Source organism: Pan troglodytes, chromosome 13 (genome assembly GCF_028858775.2).
Source record: "Pan troglodytes isolate AG18354 chromosome 13, NHGRI_mPanTro3-v2.0_pri, whole genome shotgun sequence".
NCBI lineage: Eukaryota > Metazoa > Chordata > Mammalia > Primates > Hominidae > Pan > Pan troglodytes.
In genome coordinates, this window is record NC_072411.2 from 123716698 (window position 1) to 123739054 (window position 22357).

General features: G+C 39.3%; 1 protein-coding gene across 6 annotated transcripts in view; it reads right to left on the minus strand.

Annotated features, from left to right (window-relative positions):
• EPHA4 (EPH receptor A4) overlaps positions 1-22357 on the minus strand; it is a 156276-nt gene that overhangs the window by 49966 nt on the left and 83953 nt on the right. For all 6 annotated transcript variants that reach the window (XM_009444396.5, XM_001164828.7, XM_063790801.1 and 3 more), the window contains exon 6: positions 14669-15007. In XM_009444396.5, coding sequence (XP_009442671.1) covers positions 14669-15007 — 339 coding nt within the window. The remainder of the gene's footprint in view (positions 1-14668; positions 15008-22357) is intronic.

The window sequence follows — 22357 nt, forward strand, 5'->3', positions numbered from 1 at the left end:
TCAAGTGTGTCCTGTGTTTCGTCTGGGAGCTGCTTATTTTACTTTCTACTTGCTTACTAAGAAATTTGTTGGCAGGTTCTGACAAGGATAGCTCAACACTTGCCAACAGAAACATGGCAGGATTCAATGTGTGTGTTTCCTGTTATAAGTAAGAATGCCAGTTTGAGGCAAACAGGAAAACAAGTCTTTCCACTGGAAGGCAATTTAGAAGAATTTGCCTGAGCAAGATGATTGTTTTAAGGTAAGAAAATGGGGTGAAACTAGCAACAACAACAAAAAATAAATATACATTTTTTTCTCTGAATGCTTCTAGTGAGATGAATCTTCTCACTGGGCCTAAAAGTGGTGTTGACAGTTATCTAGTGTTTCCACTCTTAGTTGAAATTATTTTATGTGTAACTTGGTTAGACAGAATGGTGAGCCTTCACCAAATGGGGGTCTCCATGACCTACAATGCCCTCCAATCACTTCCTAGGGAAGATCAGAGGAAAAAAAAAGGCCCCCCAAAATTATTTTTTAAGCAAACAACCAACAAAAAAAATGCTCTCCAAAATTAATTTGGAATATGGAGAACAATGTAAGGAAAAGGTTCATTTTTACTGAGCAGAATACAGAAAAGAGAAAGGAAAGGATTAGCTGCTATGAATCAAGGCTTCTATTCCTTTTGCTGTCAACTCCACCAGGGAGCTTCAAGCCTTCCAAATCTGGAAAATAAAAAGCTAAGCTTGTAGGCTTCAGGTTCTCTTTGTTACTCAGACAGCTGCTAATCGTCCTGCTGTGTTAGGAACCCATGAGACAATGCTGTAACATTTAGCTTTCTGACGTCCAAAGCATCTAGATCAGTCCCCAATTAAACAGGTATTAATCACAAAGACTCTAAAAGCCAGGGTGATAGATGCACCCAGTAAATCTTTGCTGTTGCCTTTACTTTTCACACTCAGATTTCTACATTTACAGGCAGAAATACTTAAAAGCCTGCTCCAGAAACTTGACCAATCAAAAGCCTTGTTCATTACTTTATATCAGATGCTTGATGATTTCCTACCTCTGAAAAGCCTTTCAGAAAGAGGTAAGACATTGATCATTCCGCTAAAAGAGCCTGTCTGCTTCAATAAATAGATCCACTATGGTTGTTGTCATCTTGACTTTTTAAGTGTGATAACTAATTCAGAAGTGTTGTGGCTTTGCCACTTGCTATAGGGAAATCCAAATCATCTGTGAAGTTAAAGAAAAAGTCAGCGGATGAACCCAGAAAACATCAATGGGCAAAATATTAATATACTAGTAATACTAACGATCTCTTCCAACTCGGGCCAAATCATCTTCAGGTCATGAACCTGATTAGAGTGAATGAATGAAGTGAGGTATATTAATCCAGATAATAGAAAAGAGTATGTGTTGGATGAATCCTTCTGAATTCCGTGTTTTGAAATTTATGTTGATAAAAGGTACTCAGTGTTACATTTTCATCAATTTCCATTTCACAAGGGCATGAAGATAGCCTTATTTAACTCTGTCAAAGAGTATCATTTACAGCTTTTGTTATAAACAAGTGACTAGGTAATCAACCTCCAAACACACAAACAAATGAAAAGTAATAATTTTCATAGCCAATATCTAATCACTATAATACACAATGAAGAGAAAAGCACCAACACGAGAGGCTCATATGACCTCAGAGGAAACCAACATTAGCTATTCTGAGTTATTAGAAATCCTTTTAAATTAGATTTCTATTTTTTATTTCTCAAGCTAACAGAACCCATGAGACAAGTACAATATTTGCAAGGTGCCAGCTCAAAGGGCTGAATTCCTTGGCTTTCAATGGAGCCTGAATATATTATAAATTACTCCGTCTTCATCACTATCTCAGTGATGGTCCACTGTCTTCCAAGTTGAAAGAGTTGGGAGTCAATAAATGTCACTTATGATATGAGCACCTGTCGACTAAGACCTGGACTGAGACCAATTCCATTAACATAGTCATTCTACGGCTGCCAAATGGCCGGGCCTTGGACCACTTATGATATAGTCCCCATTCAAGGAGGTGACCTAAAGACAGAAAGGTCCAGAATCCCATTAGTCATCTTCCAAGCCATCCAATTCTCCATCAGATATACTGTTGGAATGGGATACCTAGTTTTTTAATCGTCATTTAAAAAGATCACGTGAGCTGCTCAAAAACATGTCATGGTGACCATAAATTGAAGATAGATGCTCTTTAGCATTGTTACCAGCCACTGTCCTTTAGATCTATGAAATTATTTTTTAGCAACTTCTATTTCTTTCTCTTGTTGCACTTAAAACACACAGGCAGAACAGAGGAAAAAATGAAACATATTTGACAAAGTATAAATTATAGCATGAAATTATAGGCTACCAATGATTCCTGACAAGGCCAGAGAGTCAGAGGAAACATGGTGGTAAAAATTCAGTTGCAAATCAATGTGTTCTGTGCTATTTGGAATTTTTCCAAGTCCAAATGTTGCTTGGCTTAAAGCACAATGTCTAAGGACTGAGAAGTGATGATCACGGACAGCATAAACTAGAATGTTACAAATAGGGGAGAGAGACAGAGAGAGAAAGGGCGGGGGCGGGGGGCAGAGAGAGAGAGAAACAGGAAGAAGGCCATTGGGGTGAAGTTCTGAGACTCCTCATGTTTCTTATTGCCAGTTTGGTTCTACTGGATGGAAGTCTAGGGAAGTTCCAAACACAGGGGATCAAAATATTCTGAGGACAATATTCATGACCCATAGAATGCTGAGAAGGTGGGTTTTAGTATCACTTTAGGGAACCTCTGCTTTTCCCTAAAGTATCACTTTAGGGAACCTCTGCTTTTCCCTAAAGTATCACTTTAGGGAACCTCTGCTTTTCCCTAAAGTATCACTTTAGGGAACCTCTGCTTTTCCCTAAAGTATCACTTTAGGGAACCTCTGCTTTTCCCTAAAGTATCACTTTAGGGAACCTTTTTTATAAAGAAGAAATCTTTCCTGCCCTGTTTCTTGCTTGCTATGTAGACAAGTGTAAGGAAGCACCTGGTGAGTGGAAAGAAGTGGGATAGAGACCTTTGGGTTAAATTACAGTCAGAACATTTTGAGAATGCATCTTACACAAATGGTCACCACATGCTATGCTCTCTGAAAATGTGGCCATGAAATTATGTTCTTGCAGACCTCATATTTGAAAATCTGTCTTTTTGACAATTTTCTTAAAAGCTATGGTACAGGTTAGGAACAGGATAATCATTTAGGAGAAGAGGTTTTAAGCTTGGAAATCTGTAACCCTAGAATTGTATTTTTATTTTATTTTTTATTTTTAGAGTATCAGCTAGAAACTAAGTTCTACGTGCTAGATAGTTTAAATTTCTATAGGCATTATAAGAATGGGGCAGAAACAACTGAGCTATTAAGTTTTAAAATGTTATTAAGGTCAGTAGATATCTTCAACTGGATCTGTGTTTGAGAATTGAGAATTGAGATGACTTTCGTAGTCATAAGAAATAATAAAGAATGTATTACGAAAGCTATTACTGTTTTAGGACTTGTTTTTTGTTTTTGTTTTTATTTTTTTAAAAAAAGGAAGAAAGAAAGAAAACCAGGGGGTTCACAGCATGTCACAGGGGCCTCTCTCATGAACTCAATTTGCTGAAGTGTGAAATTCAGCATAACTGGCTCCACCCAAAGAAGTCAGTATTTAGTCCATTCCTAAATACTGGAGGAGCTTATTAGAATTGCATCTTACCTAGAAATAGTTCCACAGCATGATATCTAAGAAAGACACTGGAGGAAAGCTCCTGCACACTATGGAGGAAGTTATTGGAAGTTAATGGAAATTATTTTTGTGTTTTCTGAAATAGGTAGAGGAAAAAGAAGTGGAGGGAAAGAGAAAATGCTACCCTCCAACAAACACGTACAGTTAAGGTGAATCCTTGAAGCGTTTACAGTGAGATAGAAAGGGCTCTCATTGATATTTCTCCCCAAACAATACATCTTTACATAATATAAGGGTTTCTTAAATATATTACCAGCCTCTTGGAGCCGCACCTGAATTAGTTGACTGTTCTGTATTGGAGTGTACAATGAAGGCTGTAAACACAGTGTATGCTTCTTAAATTTTCTGTCCACTGTTCATGGCTACAAAAGGATACTTTCAGAGGGGGTAAGGCTCTGCTAAAGTTGTTCTCCTTGCTTCTAATATAAAACAAAACAATAAGAACCTTTATCACAAACCTTAATAATAACCCTACTCCTACTGTAAATGGAGAGAAATGAGATGATGTTAGCTCCAAGAATTTCCAAGTCTCCTAAGAAGTTTCCTAAAATCACACCCTCCTGGGAACCCTATAGGATTGGGATTAGATTCAGTGGGTTTCAACATGAGCCTCATCAATAATTTTCAGATAAAATAAAAGTCTTTGGTTATCTTATTTCTTTATCTTTAGATAAAAAGAAGTCTTTAATTACACTTGAGAGTATAGAGAACACTTGATCAAGCTTTCTGCTGGTTACATATTAAAAATCCCTGGCTTGTTTATATGTGTGGTCCTAGCTTTGAAAAAGAAACATGAACGAAACTGTGCTCCTATTTAACTTCACGTTTATGCTCAAAATACGCACTTATTTTACAAAAAAAAAAAAAAATCAGGGTTGATTCAAGAGGCAGATTTCCAGCTTGCAGTATGTTATCTAGAAAAACACAAATTCTCCAGGGAGCCGTTGTAAGCTACCCCCTTTTCAGTGTTTGTGCTAATGGATGGATCTTACCCAAGCTTGGAACACACTGTGAGTCTATTGGTGGCAGGTCACTATTTAGCACCCACTGAGAAGTTGAAGCTACATATTTAAGTCTTGTTTGTATGCACATGTCACGACAAAAGGTTCCTAGACAAGAATTTTTTAAAAACTTATCTGTCCCACAGCCTTTATTAAAAGGATTTTTTTGAAAGTGATAAACAAACTGCCTGAAAAATTTGTGTACTGGAAGATATGAATCAAAAAGGGACGGACCATAGTTCTTTATCTTTTCTCCCCTTTCCCCTCCCAAGAGTAATAGCAAGAATAGAATAGTAATAGAAAAAATATTTCGTGTCTCTATAATTTTACGCATAAAGTATTTTAGATAGATTTCAGGGAGTGGCCCCTGTACTTTTTCATAACAAAACAAAATCCAAAAGATGGTCAGAGGAGAACCACAGTACAGTTCGTTTAGATCAGGCCTACCAATTTATCAGAATAGAGAAAGAAGAAATGGAATCTAAGAGTGATTTCTTCAGCTCTGTGTCTATATAGGCAGACATTTTGATGACCATTCAGCCAGATTCCCACAGTGCTCTGGGTGCCAGCCCTCACCTATGGAACCAAATCATTAGTGACATTTCCCAATGAGGAAGCCAAGGGGTTCACTAGGCAAGCGACCACACTGACTGGCACCATCTCTCGTTTTTATCATTGCAGTTTTAAGGGAGCCTGGGGAACCTCTTTCATTTCTAATTTTGGCAGAAGCAAAGAATGAGAAAGCATGAGTACAGGTTGTGGGGGTGGCGGGTGGAAAGGTGGACACCAGAAGAAGGCTCATTAAATAAGAGAGATATTTTTAATACTGACAGATAGACCACAGGTTTGCTTATCTTGACAGATTAACATGTAAACCCTAAAAAACATCCTCACCAGTCTTTACCTGAAGACAATATACAGGATACCCTCTTATTGTATACCCACATCACAAAAATGCCACAGGGATGTTGAGACTCAGAGGAATTCTCTATGTATTTGGGTGACATGGACAGGCATTTCACTTAGTCCCTGTAGATTTCAGATCTCTTAATGCAAGATTAGTCCTGCAGCATGGCTTTTGGGTTTTCAAGGTGTTTAAAGGAAAAAAAAAAAAAAAAAAAAAAACTATTTAAAGACATCAGCAGGGGGTTAATGGAAGCTTTGATAAAGTTTCTCTGGATCTTTTCATTGATGTTCAATTGCAGACTGGTTTCTGGAGACCCGTCTGGCTCCTCTGGGGAGACAGTAATTAATTGAGCCAGTTGGAGTGACAACTAGATAATTTAGAAGCCCATTGGAAACCCTTGCTAGCCCTGCCCTGCCCATTTCTCATCTCAGCCAGGCACTTATTTTTTAAATCTCTTGATGGCTTCTCCAGAGGGTGTAAAAGTTGGTGGTTAGTGTTCGATGGAACAAGCACAACACTGAGAGATGAGAAACAAATCAGAATTAGGCTGTCAAGTGATTATTGGTGAATGAATTTCCCTTCTTACAAATGAACATGCATATATCTTTCTGTAGGAGCAAAAGGAAAGGACTCAGGAAAAATAGTGTTCTCAGTCCTGGGTGTATAAATAAAGATTTCATTTTCTTAGAGTGGAATATTCACATCTTTTTTAAAAAAATGCAATCTAACTTTTGCTTATATGCAATAATTACCACTACGCTCTATAGACATACTATTTGTGCTATTCAGTCGACCTTGAAAAGTTGGATAATTTAGTAGGCTCTTTTGGCAGGCTTTTATTTTTTTTTCTCCTCACCAGGACTTGTGGCACCCACCCCGAATACAAATTCACAGACACTGGTGCCACACACAAGAGGCTGCACCATTGTATATCTGCTGGTTTATTTTATTTTTAATTACGATCATAATTAGTGAGTACGCTTATTAATTATAGTGGTAGCAACAGTATTCTGGAAATGAAATTCTTTTCAGTATAAGGTTAGAATCAAGAGACTGTTTCTTAAAAAAAAAAAAGTACCGCATGTTGTTTTTAAATGTGCATTTCATAGGCCTTATGAAGTAAACCAGGATCCCGTGGCTAGACCAGAGCTATTAATGAGAAAACCACAGCCTGGCTCCTCTGAAGCTCATTGTGTGCTTGCTTGGGCCTATAATTACCAGGCACAGAAAGGACTCTCCAACCAGCTACCGATTCCCTACTAACAACTGAGGATGCGCAAACAACGTTTCAGCAAAATCTCTCAGTGGAATTGCTTTGTTGTCTGTTTGAAGGATTTTAAAATGAATCTCTAGAAGGAGTTCTTCATTTTCTAGATTTCACTAGTACCATCATTTGTTTTTCCTTTAAATTTCTTAGGGGTAAGGAAAAATAACATGATTTAGTGGAGATCAAAGGCAAGCATGAAATCATCTCGGAGAGAAGATAAGGCACAGGAGCAGAGCATAGAATTATTATTATTTTGAGATCGAGTCTCACTCTGTCGTCCAGGCTAGAATGCAGTGGCAAGATCTCGGCTCACTGCAGCCTCCACCTCCTGGGTTCAAGCAATTCTCATGTGCCTCAGTCTCCTGAGTAGCTGGGATTACAGGCATGCACCACAACACCCGTCTAATTTTGGTATTTTTAGTAGAGATGGGTTTTTGCCATGTTGGTTAGGCTGGTCTTGAACTCTTGGGCTCAAGTGATCCCTTCGCCCTAGCCTCCCAAAGTGCTGGGATTACAGGCGTGAGCCGCTGCACCAGGCTAACATAGAATTATTTAAAAAGAAAATTGCTGTCAGCAACTGTAGGACCTAGGCAATAGTGTGAAGAATGCATACTTTAAAGAGAACCAGAATATCAGTGAAGCATGTCCCACATAATCCATTTAAATCTGAGTGCCAATGGGAAAAGATTTGTGGTTCAAGAAAGCAAAGTTATGACTGAAATCCTAATTATTTTAGTTAATTTTTTTTCTGAGTCAAAACCTTTACAAAATAAGGTGTCTTGCCAAATGGAAAGATTGTTTCAAATGTGAGATTTACCTAAATGTTACCCATCACATCCTTTGCCAAGCAATGTTCCACAAACGATACCAGTATTTCAATAGCTTCTCAACCTTGTTCTTACTGGTCTCCTTTCTTGATTTAGTACTCCAGAGCAGATCAGCAAACATTTTGTGTCAGCAGCGAGATAGGGCCCATGTTCGCTTTGCCGGACATTTGCCCTCTGTTGCAGCTACTCAACTATGCCATTGTCACGTGAAAACACTCTTACGCAATATATAAACACATGAGTGGGAATTTGTTCCAGTAAAACTTTATTTATGAATGCCAATACTTGAATTTTATATAATTTCCAAATGTCACAAAATATTATTCTGTTTTTTATTATGTTGAACCCATTAGAAATATAAAAGCCAATATTCGTGGGTTGTCCCAATCTGGAGGATTGGATTTGGCCCTTGGGCCATAGCTTGCTGACCCCTGCTTTAGGGCACTAAAGGAAGCAAACATTTGTGCCTTTAAAATATCATCATTTGGCCAGGCGAGGTGGCTCACACCTGTAATCCCAGAACTTTGGGAGGCTGAAGCAGATGGATGCACTTGAGGCCAGGTATTTGAGACCAGCCTGGGCAACATGGAAAACCCCATCTCTACTAAAAAATAGAAAACTTAGCTGGATGTGGTGGCACCCGCCTGTAATCCCAGCTACTCAGGAGGCTGAGGCATGAGAATCGCTGGAACCTGGGAGGCAGTGGTTGCATGAACCGAGATCACATCATCTCATTTAGGTTTAGTATTCCAAAACAATTCTCAGAATCAGCAGGAATGTGCTTTCTGCTTGTCCCTTTGATCTCAGACCACAACACAGGTCCACTCCAGAGGTGCCCCTCATACCTAACTGTGGGCCAGAACCACTCACTGTCACAACCCGTCTTTCAACACCTTCATTTCAGGCCAAACTGGACTTCCCAACATCTCATCTTTCTCCCTTGTCCTTTCTGTTTTTAGGGATGATTACGCAATAGTCTTGTTGTCTGACAATTGCATTTATCTCAACACAGTCAGAGGCAGATTTTTATTTACCGAAGCTAAAGAAGTTTGTATGGACCCTTTCTGAAGCTCTGTTACTAGTCTGACATTTGTAATTTTGTAGGGTTTTATGTTTTCACCCTTAATCACACAATAGTTGTTTAAGCTTTAAACTCCACAAAGTCTGGCTCTGCCATGCCTACAGCATATTACCTAAATTGATTGCTGTAAGATTTTCCCCTTTCTCCCACCATTTTCTTGAAGCTTTCCTCTTACTATCTAGAAGACAGGTAGCAATTATACCCAGTGGGGATGAGAATTCCCACTGTTCTCCATTATCCCACTCAAATAACATAATATGCCTAATTAAAAGATGGCAGAGAGAGAAAGAATGGGAACTTACCAGTTGAATAATAAAAGACAGTGTGCCTCTTACACTTAGTTATTTCTTTTCTTTATTCATTATTTTGGTTTTATTAAATTTATCATTACTTGACAAAGAGAGTTAACTGATTTGATTTTACTGTAAATAAATGTTAATCAACAAACAGATGGAACTGTACAATGACTACATGTGGCACAGTGGCATTATAATGAGGTGTAATGCCACTTTATTTTATTATTATTATTATTATTATTATTTTGCAGTTAATGCTTAATAGTCCAACCCTAGAGAACAAGGTCAGCCTAACAAGCAGCGCCCGTTCATCTGATGGCAAAACAGCTACAACAGGATTCATGAGGGGCCTTGAAAGGCCCTTTAAAACAGCCTGTTCTCTGAGAACAGTAACGGGAGCATCATGCTTTCAGCATGGGGCAATGGAGCCAGAGAAATGTGGAATCTTCCCTATGTGTTCAGCCACAGGCCAGCTCAAGCAAAGGCCACTTGGCTATGGAACCCTGAAATGGTGGGCACTGCTATGAAGTCTGTTCTTAAAAACTATTGCTAGAACAGAGTTTTTCAGCCTTAGCACTATGGACATTTTGGACCAGAAAATTCTTCATTGCGGAGGATTGGGGATGCTGTGTTGTGAATTATAAGATGTTTATCAGCCTGCCTGGCTTCTACCCACTAGATGCAACCGCACCAAAAATTGCCTCTAGACATTGCCCATTAGGGGTAGGAGCAGAAATCACCCCCAATTTAGAACAACTGTTCACTATCTTAACTGTTTTCCCCCCGCAACGTAAATCCCTTGGCAAGGCAAGGAATTGGAGAGAAGGAGGGCAGGCAGAATTCAGGTGATAATTCTGCTGAAGCATTTTGAGAATGTTTTCCCACTCTTAGAATTGCATTGAGAGACCATTTCTAAACATGTTAGAAGAATAAGCCTTACTTCTTCAGGTTCATAGCCCACAGCTCAGGGTTACATACTTAGAATCACAGAATTTTGAAACGGAAAAGATCTTGGAGATTAGCTGGTTTAAATAATTATGTAATGCATCAAATATTTTAACTCCTCCAAACTAAGCATGCTACAGATGTTTGTTTGTCACTAGGACACCACAGCTGTGCTAGAGAGAGATGACCAGATCTTTCCATTATGAAGTATCTAGAATAGCATCACATGCAAAGTAAAAATAAAAAATGGACAACACTGGCCCTGGGTGCAATTTGGGGTGAGGAGGGAACACCATTCATGGGGGTTGGGTCCATAATGATTTAAAACGCCAGAATATGGTCCAGCCTCACAGCTAGAAAACCAAGCAAAGGCGATGGGAGATGAACGGCAAAAAAACTGTTCAGAGATATTAAGCTACTGCTGGCTGCCATCACAGCCTTTTTAACAACAACAACAAAATATTCACAGGTCTGTTGCTTGGCCAGAAAACCTTGCTTCATTTATACAGTATTTCTCCCTCCTAGTGACACATCCTGTATTCATTTACCTGAGATGGTCCACTTAAGTAAAAGTAAACCAAAGGAAAGCCATCCAGAAAACAAATCACCCAGCAGTTTGCTTATCCATTTTTCATAAACATCAGGACTACCTGCTTCTAAACAAAAGACAAAACAGTTGCTACAGGATGAAAGATGAAGGAAACTGGAATCTCATTTTCCTCCTTTTGGCCTGTAATGTACAAAAGTAACTGTTGGGGGAGCTCCAAGAGCTTCCTCTTCTCCAATTTTACTGGGTACGACTTCAGCTGGAAAAAGTAACACCCCCCACCCTTACTCTTTTCCCACCTCTTCCCTTCATTGTTTCTGGCATGGGGGTGAGGCTGGGAGTGACTCATCTCATTAGAGAATCTGGGAAAAGTACTCTGTCCTCAGCTCCACCCACTCTCAGACCTGTCTATCTGCCTATCTGCCTACCTGTCTGCCTGCACAGAGTGTCCTTCCAACAACCTTAGCAGGGCAGGCAGAGAGGCTGCAGGTAGCCAGCTGGGCTGCAAGTGTCACTGAAGCAAGCCCTTTTGGCCACAGATATAAAGCTCACATCCTTCCATCAGCTTATCAGCAAAAAGCTGACAGACATTCAGATTTCCTTTGTCTTCTGTGTCAACTGGTTTTCAACCCAGAAGGGGAGCAAAAGGGTGTTTATTAAGCCCCTAAGAACCCAAGAGTAAGATTTGGGTTAGGATTGTTTAAATAACCCTGTGAGAACACAGGCCCATTCACACCACATTCTGCAATTAAATGATCAAAGCCCAGTTCAATCTCCATCTCCATGCCCAGATACTCACATAATCTGGTCTCATAAATGGGGAGAATGCCAAGCTGAATACATGAATGCCATTCATTATCTCCTAATTTTAAAGGAAAGCAACTTTCTACTTTCAGGAGTAGGATTCTCCCTGCTTTTTAGTACTGGCTCTGACATTAGCATGGGTGAGTCACCTCACCTTCGTGGAGCTGCTCCTCAACTCTTAAAGTCTCAAAGGTGGTGAACATAGGACCCAAGAATTCTAGCAGGTTTTGCGTGATTGATTTGATTTATCATTTTTAACATATTACTGATGAGAGAAAGAACCCTGTGAAAACAGAGCAAAGATGGAGAACCACTCACTTTTGTAGCCTCCAGGTGCTAAATGCTAACATTCATTAATTCTATGTATTCCTTATAGAGTGAGACACCATTGCCTATAGTGGTCCTTGAGGAATTTAATTTAATGAAATGATAGGAGCAATTGCAATTAGAACATAATTGTGTGTATGTAAATATGCTTAGGGGAGCTTTGATAGAGTTTACGGTTGCTACATTCACCCGAATTTTGGCCCACATTATTAATTTGCACTACTATGAAGAAAGGGTTTGTTAATCAAAGATAAACTATCCTGATGACTTGAATTAGAGAACTTCAAATTATGATAGGATAATGAAGCAGTGCTCTGCACATATACAATTCTCTACTAAGTGAAAGCTTTCTGGCTGGCCACATAGGAGGTCTCCTTATTGAAAGATTTATTTTTAATTTTGAACAACTTCCCAGCATTACCCTTCATGAAAATTAAAATAAGGAGCTGGAATTTTGTCCTGTGCAGCAAACCTCCTTGGCAGGACTACATGCCATGGCAAAGAAAACCTTATTGTGTCAGAGTAATTCTCTGTCTGCTTTTCTCCTAAATCTAGAAGAATTATACCTACATTTAAAATAAAACTTCATCCCACCCCACCCCACCCCGCCCCCGGAAATGTTTTTGCATTTTCTTCTTTTGGAGGATTTTAGTGTGTCTTCTTTGTGCTCTCTGGACCTTTTGCCCCAGTAGGTGTTGACATAACTTCTTGGCTCAAATCCCTACGTGTACAGGGAGTCATAGAAGTCTCCCCCAAAATCTGTGGGAGCCAAGCCTGTCCTCAGCACGTCTCCCACAGGCTTTTCTCTGCCAAGGAGAATGACTTCACCTTTTACAGATGAGGCTCCAAAAGTCCATCCCTACTTTTAATTCGGTTAAGAAAATGATGTAGTGCTTGCGAATGAATAGCCAAAAAGGTAGAAGGGGGCTGCATGTAAGAATACTGATTGGATCATCAACCAGATTCTCCAGACGGTGCAGAAATCGTTCTGCATTGCATCAGCTCCTAATTCAGAGAGACCAGCAGCACCGATGCATGTTCCCAGGATCTGTATGTAATATTTCCATTGTATTCTTCCAAAAGAGAACTAATAAAATGTTGGCAATCACAGAGTACTCATGTTTCTATCAAAAACTCCTAAATCATACTAGTCTTTGTAGAAAAATAAAACTAATGACTGCTAACAGTGTTCACAACCTAAAAATTCAGAATTAAAAGACAAAGGCCTAGCTGGATGACCCGTTCACATTAGATATTTTAAAAGACTGTTCACATTTGCAGAGCTGAAGATACATTCTGGTAAGACTTGCCATTCTAGACCCTGCTCAAAACCTTCCCCAAGTCTTAACTTTTTATTTATTCCAAAGAGTTCAGGGCAAAATGGAAAAATAATGGCTTTGGATTGGGACACTGGAATAGTTTTCACTTATAGGATCAATTAGTACAGATATTTTACTAAACTATTGAGTGCACTTACTGAAACATTCATTTAAAAGAAAAGTGCAGTTAGAGGCGATAGGATTGTTGGCAATTTATAATCCTTTTCTGGCAATGTTTTCTATCCCAAGAGCCTCACAAAGAATAAGCCACTCTAACTCTGTTTCCCTTCTCCTCTCTAACTCTCCAGAAATAAAAAAGCCGGCAATGTAAAACTCCTGGAGGGGTGGTAACTTTTTCAGGGAAGGAATACAGATGAGTAAGTCAGAAGCGAAAGCCTAGAAACCTAGATTTTCAAAATATTTGATATTCAAGATTTCATGACAGTTCTGCGATGAACTCAGTAGAAACACTTCATGAACAGGAAATGTTTTCTAGTCATCTGTATTAGCAGAAAGTGATGTAGGAATTGGAGGAGACTGGCCGCCCCACCCTCCGCCCCACCCTCCCAGCCCCCACGTCAATCAAAATCAACTATAAAAGTAGCTGCAATCACGCCTGTAATCCCAGCCCTTTGGGAGGCCAAGGTGGGCGGATCACGAGGTCAGGAGTTCGAGACCAGCCTGGTCAATATGGTGATACCCCGTTTCTACTAAAAATACAAATAAAAATTAGCCAGGTATGGTGGCACCTGCCTGTAGTCCCAGCTACTCGGGAGGCTGAGGCAGAAGAATTGGTTGAACTCCAGAGATGGAGATTGCAGTGAGCCGAGATCACGCCACTGCATTCCAGCTTGGGCGACAGAGTGAAACTCTGTCTCAAAAAGAAAAAAAGAAAAAAGTAGCTGCAAAACTATTAAGTGTCTTAAAGTAAACTTCGTTAACTATAGACACAAAGATGTACATGGAGGTTCTAGTATAGGCCCACCTAGATCATTTATAATATTTTACATTAAAGCATAAGATCAAAACTATTGCTGCTAATGCTTTTGTTAGAAAATATAACAAATACCAAAAGAGCACTCTGTATTGGTAAAAATCAATTTTATAATTGTACATAATCTACAAGTGCTCTGATGTCCAGCCATGGACATCATAATTCAAATGACTGAGATGAATCCCATCCAGCATGGAGTGACTCAGCTCACTGCAACCTCTGACTGCTAGGCTCAAGCAATCCTCCCACCTGAGCCTCCTGAGTAGCTGGGACTACAGGTTTGCACCACCATGCCTAGCTAATTTTTGTATTTTTTTTGTAGAGATGGGGTTTCATCGTGCTGCCCAGTCTGGTCTTGATCAAACTCTCAGGCTCAAGTGATCCACCTGCCCTGGCCTCCCAAAGTGCTGGGATTACACGTGTAAGCCACTGTGCCCAGCCCCTAAGTATCTTTTACATTATAACGCAGCTCCTAGGCTTGATTGATTCTATTTCAATTATAGCAATTTATTATAATTCATTATTTTAAGCCTTTTCTCTATATACATTCAGATCATATAATAAAGTAGATTCAATTCCTACCTGCTTGGTTGGTGGTCACAGTGACAGAAACTGATTGGTCTGGGTTAGGGTTATATTTGGACACTCCATTCACAGCCCAGATTTCAAAGGTGTAATTGGTGTGAGCTAGGAGGTCAGTGATGGAGACTTTGGTGGTCTTCAAGCCATTCTGCTGCGGGGTGTAGTGGACCCCACTTCCACAGGGTCGGCACTTGCTGGGGTCACCAGCTCCACATTTCTTGCATACCACATTATAGGAAATGTCCTGGCGGCCACCTGTATTCTGAGGGCTACTCCATTCCAAGTTCACAGATGTCTCATTGACATTTGAAATCAAGTTCAGGGGAGCAGACGGTGGACCTGGAGAAAGAAAACCACATCATCACACCAAGAACCGAAATATCCTTTTGGAATCTCTCAGAGTTTGTATTATTTTCTGCAGCTCTCCAAAGCAAGGCAAACCCACATGGCAAAGAAAGCAAAAAGCAAATCAAGCCAGCATAAAAGATCTTTTAAAAGAACAATACAATAGAAGGCTGTTACGTGAGTGTCATTCTCTTTCCCGCGCAAACAAACAAGGCATCGGTTGTCACTTTGAGATGTGAAGCAACTCTCCAGCAAATGGGCTCCAAGCCCAGGCTTTCCCTATGAAGTGGCAGAAAAATATCATAATTTATCTGTTCCATCTTATCATCTAAAAAAATGAAAGTGATTCTAGTTCCCAGGGCTGTTGTGAGACTCTGATAAATTAATAGTTATATACCACTTCTGAAGGTAAATTATAATTCCTAAGTACAGCATGTCATCAATAGCAAATAAAATTAACAGAACTGTAGAAATGTGCCTCTGCAGTTCAACATGGCAGTGGAGGGTTAAGCTGTTTATGGGTAATTAGTAGGAACTGGTTTAACGCGGTTGCAGAGATGTTGAAGATACAGCTGTGGCGAGATGGCAGGGGTTTTGTTCAAGGCTCCCAGACCCCTCCTCCTGCCCTTTAACTCGTGCATTCCCAGCAACATCAAAGAGTTTCTGAAATACGGGTGATGGCAGTGGTTGTTATGAAACAGAACAACTGATTACCGACAACATAATGGTTGGTTCAAAAATAATATTAATAACAAAAAATAAGACTATAGATCATGATGAAACTCTTGTTTCTTGATGTAGATGTGTGTGTGTGTGTGTGTGTGTGTGTGTGTGTGTGTGATGGAGTCTCGCTCTGTCACCCAGGCTGGAGTGCAGTGGTGTGATCTCAGCTCACTGCAACTTTCACCTCCCAGGTTCAAGCGATTCTCATGCCTCAGCCTCCCAAGTAGCCGAAAATACAGGTGTGTGCCACCACACCTGCTATCTTTGGCGGGGTTTGGCCATGTTGGCCAGGCCGGTCTTGAACTCCTGATCTCAAGTGATCGGCCTACCTTGGCCTCCCAAAGTGCTGGGATTACAGGTGTGAGCCACCGTGCCCGGCCTTGATCGGTCTTAATAGGGCAAAAAAATTGTGACACAAACTGCCTTCAAGTGGAAGAATCAGGCTGGGAGAAGGGAGAGGGAATTTTCTTGGTCTGAACCAGTTCCAAAGGCTTAAAAGGTAGCTGCCACACTCAAACGAGACATAGCTACTCAGTTTGACAGTTGGAAAGCTATTTCTTTCCCATTTCAGTCTTCTAAGAGATGAGCAAAATGAGTTTTAAGAAAAATTTGAGGTTTCTAGATCACTGTTATCTATACTACTTCTAATGTAATTGAAATGGCTACTTTGCAGGAAATTAGTACAAGTTTCTCAGGAAAAGAAAGTGAACAGGAGGCTTGCATGAACTTGGATGAGCTTTACCTAGTCTACCACAATGAAACATACTGTTCAAAATGGCTGTCGAGATAGAATTGGAAGAGGTAACCTATAAATAAGAAATTATATTCAATATTTATTACATAGCTTGCAGTGATTAATGGCCAATTATTTTTTAGTGGTAACATTTAATAAGGGTAATTCACTCTCCTTTTCTCTTTATGCCACTTATTGGAGACTTTATTTTAACAAGGTAAGCAGGACTTCCCAAACTCCCCTCAGGACTAATTACCAACAACCTCCTTAAGCATTAAGATCAGCTCCCCATCCTGTGAAACTTAGAAAAATGCAAACCTTTAAAACATTTCACAAAAGTATTGTAAAATTTGTATTAAAGGGAAGATTACTTCACATAAGTCCTCAGAGAGAAAATACAAATTTCTTTCTTGTTTAGATTTCAAAACTGCATTTACAGTTTTTAGCATGGTAACTGGAATATAATGACAAATGAATGCTTTTTGAATAAATGAAGTACATAAAATCACCGACTCTAAGAGCTACATAGGATGTTAAAATCATTTGGACAAATACCCTTATTTTAAAGACGAGGAAGCTGAGATCTGGAAAGTAAATCTAATAATACTGAAAGTTCATGCAATCTAATTAGTGACAGAATTTGACTGAAATCCAAAAGTACTATCTGCCATTTGGAGTTATTTTTATTCCACCATGTGTTCCTCACTAAAGGTATAATGATAACAAAATGAAAAATTTCAGCCAGTTTGAGAAGGCAAACATGGAGGTGGCAGTGCGCTATCTTCAGCCCTGTTTTAATTCTGTAATGCTTGCCACCATAGTGAAATCCATTACTAGTCTGCAGCTGAAGCTGACCAGGGCTTGGTTTATCAAATGGGTCAGTCATTGGTTCTTCTTTTGCTGTGACTTCCAGGGTTAAATAAGAGTGACTCTGAAATCCATTAACCTCCTTGCCAAGGTTCCTGGTCCACTTTCACATGGGAAAATGTGACACAATGAATCAAGCACCACAGAAGCAAAAAGTCAGTAATTAGTATGTAGGATGGGGCACGGCAGTGTCTAAACAGAGAAGAAATGGAGCAGAAAACTAAATGGTTTCAGGACTCAGAGATATAGCACTTCCACGTGGAAAAAAAATGACAAAGATGCTGCAGGATTTCAAAATGGAGGGCTGGCACGAAAACACGTGCTAAGCTAGGGCAGCCTTCTTCCTGTGGGCAGCGATTCTGAAGGAAGGCTCTGGGTTGGATGCTCAAGACTGAGAATTAGGCAAATTCAAGTTCAGTGCTAGTGAATCGTACTGCGTATGTTTTATGCTTTGCTATCATAGAGAGTGACAGCTTTGTGGGGACACCGTCGCTGCCTCGAAATTGGAGTATAACGAAGTCATATGATAGAGGGGAAAACAAAGTATAGAAAATCCATCCAATATGACTATGATGTTGGTCTGGAAAAAAACCTGGGAGAGGACACATGCTTTACAAATTAAAATCATAATGGTGGTATGCTGTGCTTGTGGGATTGTGGTTTCTTTTTTTTTTTTTAAACTCCTGCCAATTAAAAGATTACAAATATATAAGTGTGTTTCTCATTTAAAGGGAGGGCCCATCTCCTCTTTAGGAATAAAATTATTCTATTCTCAAGACATTGAGAAAGAAATATGGGCTTGAATATAGCCAAAAGCCTATCTGGGCCTGTAGTTATACCGAACTGCAGCATCTTAGTAAACAATTACCTACAGAGATGGCTAAAGAGAAGAGAAAACTGGTATTCTGAGTAATCTGAGCTCTCTTTTAATAAATACAAGGCATCCAGAAGTAAAAAACCTAACTCCGATTATTTTCTCTTTCATTTATGTAAGTACTGTGTCTGGCTATTTAGAAGCAATTAAATTTCTGACACAGTGATTGCCTTTGTCATCAGAAATATGTCCACCTGCGAGTAAGTCTCCAATTACAAATATGAGGTTTATAACAAAAAAGGGCTAACTGTTCTACCTGTTCTAATTTTCTAGTCTCCACATCTGAATCAACCTACTGAGTATATACACCCATCGGGTAGCTTGAGGGTCATTGTGAATGGCAAGATTTTATTGTTTCCAAAACTACCCACTACTAGCCTCAATATAGGACTGGCATAACACCAGTCCTTATGCTTATGTCATTGTTTGACATTTCAGTTCCTTATTTCCTTTCCCGCTTTGTTTGTAACATATAATGGTGTCTTGCTACTTAGACACCATTCCATGTCTGTTTCTATCACCAGTATATGTGCTCCTCAAGAATTGATGTCTTGGCCGGGCACAGTGGCTCACGCCTATAATCCCAGCACTTTGGGAGGCCAAAGTGGATCACCTGAGGTCAGGAGTTTAAGACCAGCCTGGCCAATATGGTGAAACCCCCGTCTCTACTAAAAATACATAAAAAAAAATTAGCCAGGTGTGCTGGCACACGTCTGTAGTCCCAGCTACTTGGGAGGCTGAGGCAGGAGAATCGCTTGAACCTGGGAGGCGGAGGTTGCAGTGAGCTGAGATCGCGCCATTGCACTCCAGCCTGGGTAACAGAGTGAGACTCTGTCTCAAAATAATAATAATAATAATAATAATAATAATAATAATAGATGTCTTTATCACTTCCTGTTTTCTACCATGGTTCCTCGTTCAGAAATTTCAAAAAATGTTTGATAAGTCAATGAATGAATGAATTAAAAACTAATGAAGTCCTTTAATGCATCTTATACCCAGTGTTATGAAGTGTGTGAACTATGCAGCCTTCTCCGAGCCAAAGCTGTACTAGTCACCTTTTCACATACAGATTCATTAGCTTTATACCTGTGAAGTAGTAACTCAGTGTAACTAGTTTGTTTCAATTGCCTCTTTTTTTTTCATGGTTTAGAATTACTTTGGAAAAAGTAGAAAGGGCTATATATAAAATATTAGTGGTTACTTCTGCTGGGAGAGATTGTGAATCATTCATTTATTCAAAAAACATTTATGGTGTATCTAGTGTTTATCACCTGCTTTAGAGGAGAGAGGAAAAATATTCTTATTCATTTTGATAACTTCCTGATAGGTGCCTAGATAGTTGCAGGAATGGATAGGGAACCTAGGGAAAAAGGCAGAGACTCAAGGAAACTAAATAGGGATTATATGTGCAGTGGATGTCAGAGCAAGCACCTGCCTTGTCCTGTTTTTACAGCTGTGTAACCAGCGACGGCTGGGAATTTGAAATGTGGGTTCTATCAAATAAGGTTTTATCAAATTGGGATTGGTTATTACACTTTTCTTCCTCCACCTCGATTTCAGGAGGTGATTTACTCAGACATGAAAGCTTTATCTCTGGGGAAAACTTTATCTCTGAAGAAGCTTAATTTTAACATTTCTAAAGGTAGACAGGTATTTTCCATATTAGTCTTTATGGAACAACAGCTTTTGCCTTTAATTTTAATTTTTTCACCCAAATCAAGACATTCTAAAATATTAGATTGGTACAAAAGTAATGGTGGTTTTTGTCATTACTTTTAATGGCAACTACTTTTGTACCAACCTAATATAAATTAATCAAATGCTGAGGTGTATTTAAGGGAACATAAACATCCTTCCTTCACGTTTTTGGTTGTATTTGTAAATTTCCCATGAAATTCACATATAAGCCCAGGATTCTCTCTGTGCCTGCACCCCAAAATGAAAATAGCATGTTCAACTATTTTAAAGTTTTCATATTTAGTATGCCCTTTACATTTGTAATATAATTTAGTGGCCCAGATATTAATGGTAATCCCAGAAATAGAAGTCAAATGCAATAATCTTTAGTTTATAAATCTTTTGCACAGAGGCCAGCATAATTTCTCTGTAAAGAAATTTTATGATCTGGCCAGAAAATAAATATTTTAGGCTTTATGGGCCATCTGCTCCCTGCAGCAACTACTCAACTCTGTAATTCTATCTCCAAAGAAGCCATAGACAATACCTTAACAAATGAGCATGGCTGTGCTCCAAGAAAACTTATTTGCAAAAATAGGTGGCCGTTAAAATTGACCTTCAGACCATTTCGTGCTATTGAAAATATGATGAAAGCAAGGCATCTTCTTTTTAAGAAGATGCTCTCTGGCACCCTCAGATTTCTGCACGTAATTCTAGGAACTAAAAGCACACCCTGAGCCTATCTAAAAAGCTCAGTCCAGGAACCCCTGATTAACCTATGTATATAGCCCAGGTGACAACTCTGGCTGCTAAAGTCCAAGTTAGACCTACCTTTATTGACTAAGGAGGGAATAAAATGAGACATATGGCTTATTTCTTGAGTTTCTCATTGCTCTGAAAGAAATGGGCCCTGAATTTCTTGCCATTATAGATACATTTAATGAACATCCATTCACTTCACTGGTGTGAAATACTTTCTGCATCACATAGCAAGTACCGGAGAAAGGTGCTACAACGGGTAATTATTATTTTCTAGTGGGATGTCACCTCACATTCAGTTGACAGGAGTTTGACAGCAGTAAGCCCCAAAGAAACTATAGCCACATGATAGTAGATACAAAGGACTATCATATCATATTATAAAATATCACGTCATATCATGTTGTATTATAAAAGGAATCTTGATCTTCCTTCACCAACCATGTGCTCTTCTCTGGGAAAAAAAACAAGCTTCTGGAAATGAACCACATACTGTCAATGTGACATTTAAGAACGGCAATATTCCAAGCATAAAAGAAAATTCCAGTAATTCCACATATCTTAATTCTTTCCTCCCACGGATTAGACTAAAATTTAATTCTTGAGTAGTTTAGAGAACACAGTTGCTGGCTTATGTCAGGATTTAAAGTAGCCCCTTTAGGACAAGCCAGTATTTACATATCCACATGAAATCTGTGTGAGCCTTAATAATGTCATTTAAAAGCCGTCAGCCAACACTAAACCTGAAGTCAGAAATGTCTCCAGTGTGTCTATAAGTTTGGTATAAACCATTCCATGGAAAGTCCAGGTACCCTATGTACTCTATCTCACACCTAAAGTCAGAGAAAATGCATTTCTTTATTCTTACAGGAAGCAACTGAAACTTCAGTAAAAGATGAAAACCTGCTATGATAATTGTGTTTTGAAATGGGTTTGGCAGAAATGGGTTCTGCCAAAGGGCTTAAATATATGTGGATATACGGTGTAACGTGCCATATAAACCTAAAAATTCTATTTCTCATAACGACTGGAATTAAAGTGCCAACAGAATGCAAAACTGTGGGAAAAAGTAAGTCAACTTTAAAACTCACATTGTTAGCAAAATTTTGCACATGCAACTCAAAATACCTTGGAGCTGGTAGTTCTGCTTGGAATTCTCACTCCCGGCCCTTTGACTAACTGACTTCTTATCCCTGGAATAGTTCTCATTCCTGACTACTCCATACAAACTGAAATCCTCCCTTTCCCTGTCCCAATGCACCCAATTGCATCACATTTTAAAAAATTTCCTTCTTAGGAGAACCTTCAATTATCTTATTCATTTGTTTGTTGTTTATATTCCCATTAGAACATAAGCTCCAGGAGAAAAGGAATTTTCTCTTTTTCAGGTTTATGAGAATATCTACAGCCTTCAGAGTAATGCCTGACATCTAGTAGATACTCAATAAATATCTGCTAAATGAACAAATGAATGAATGATGATGCTTTAGCCCAGTCCAGCTCACTAATCGGAAGCATCACTACCATAGCACTATGGCTGAGCACAGTGGCTCGTGACTATAATCCCAGAACTTTGGGAGGCCATGGTAGGTGGATGGCTTGACAAGCCTAAGAGTTCAAGATCAGCCTGGGAAACATGGTGAAACCCTGTCTCTCCAAAAATTATAAAAATTAGCCAGGTGTAGTGGCATGTTCCTGTAGTCCCAGC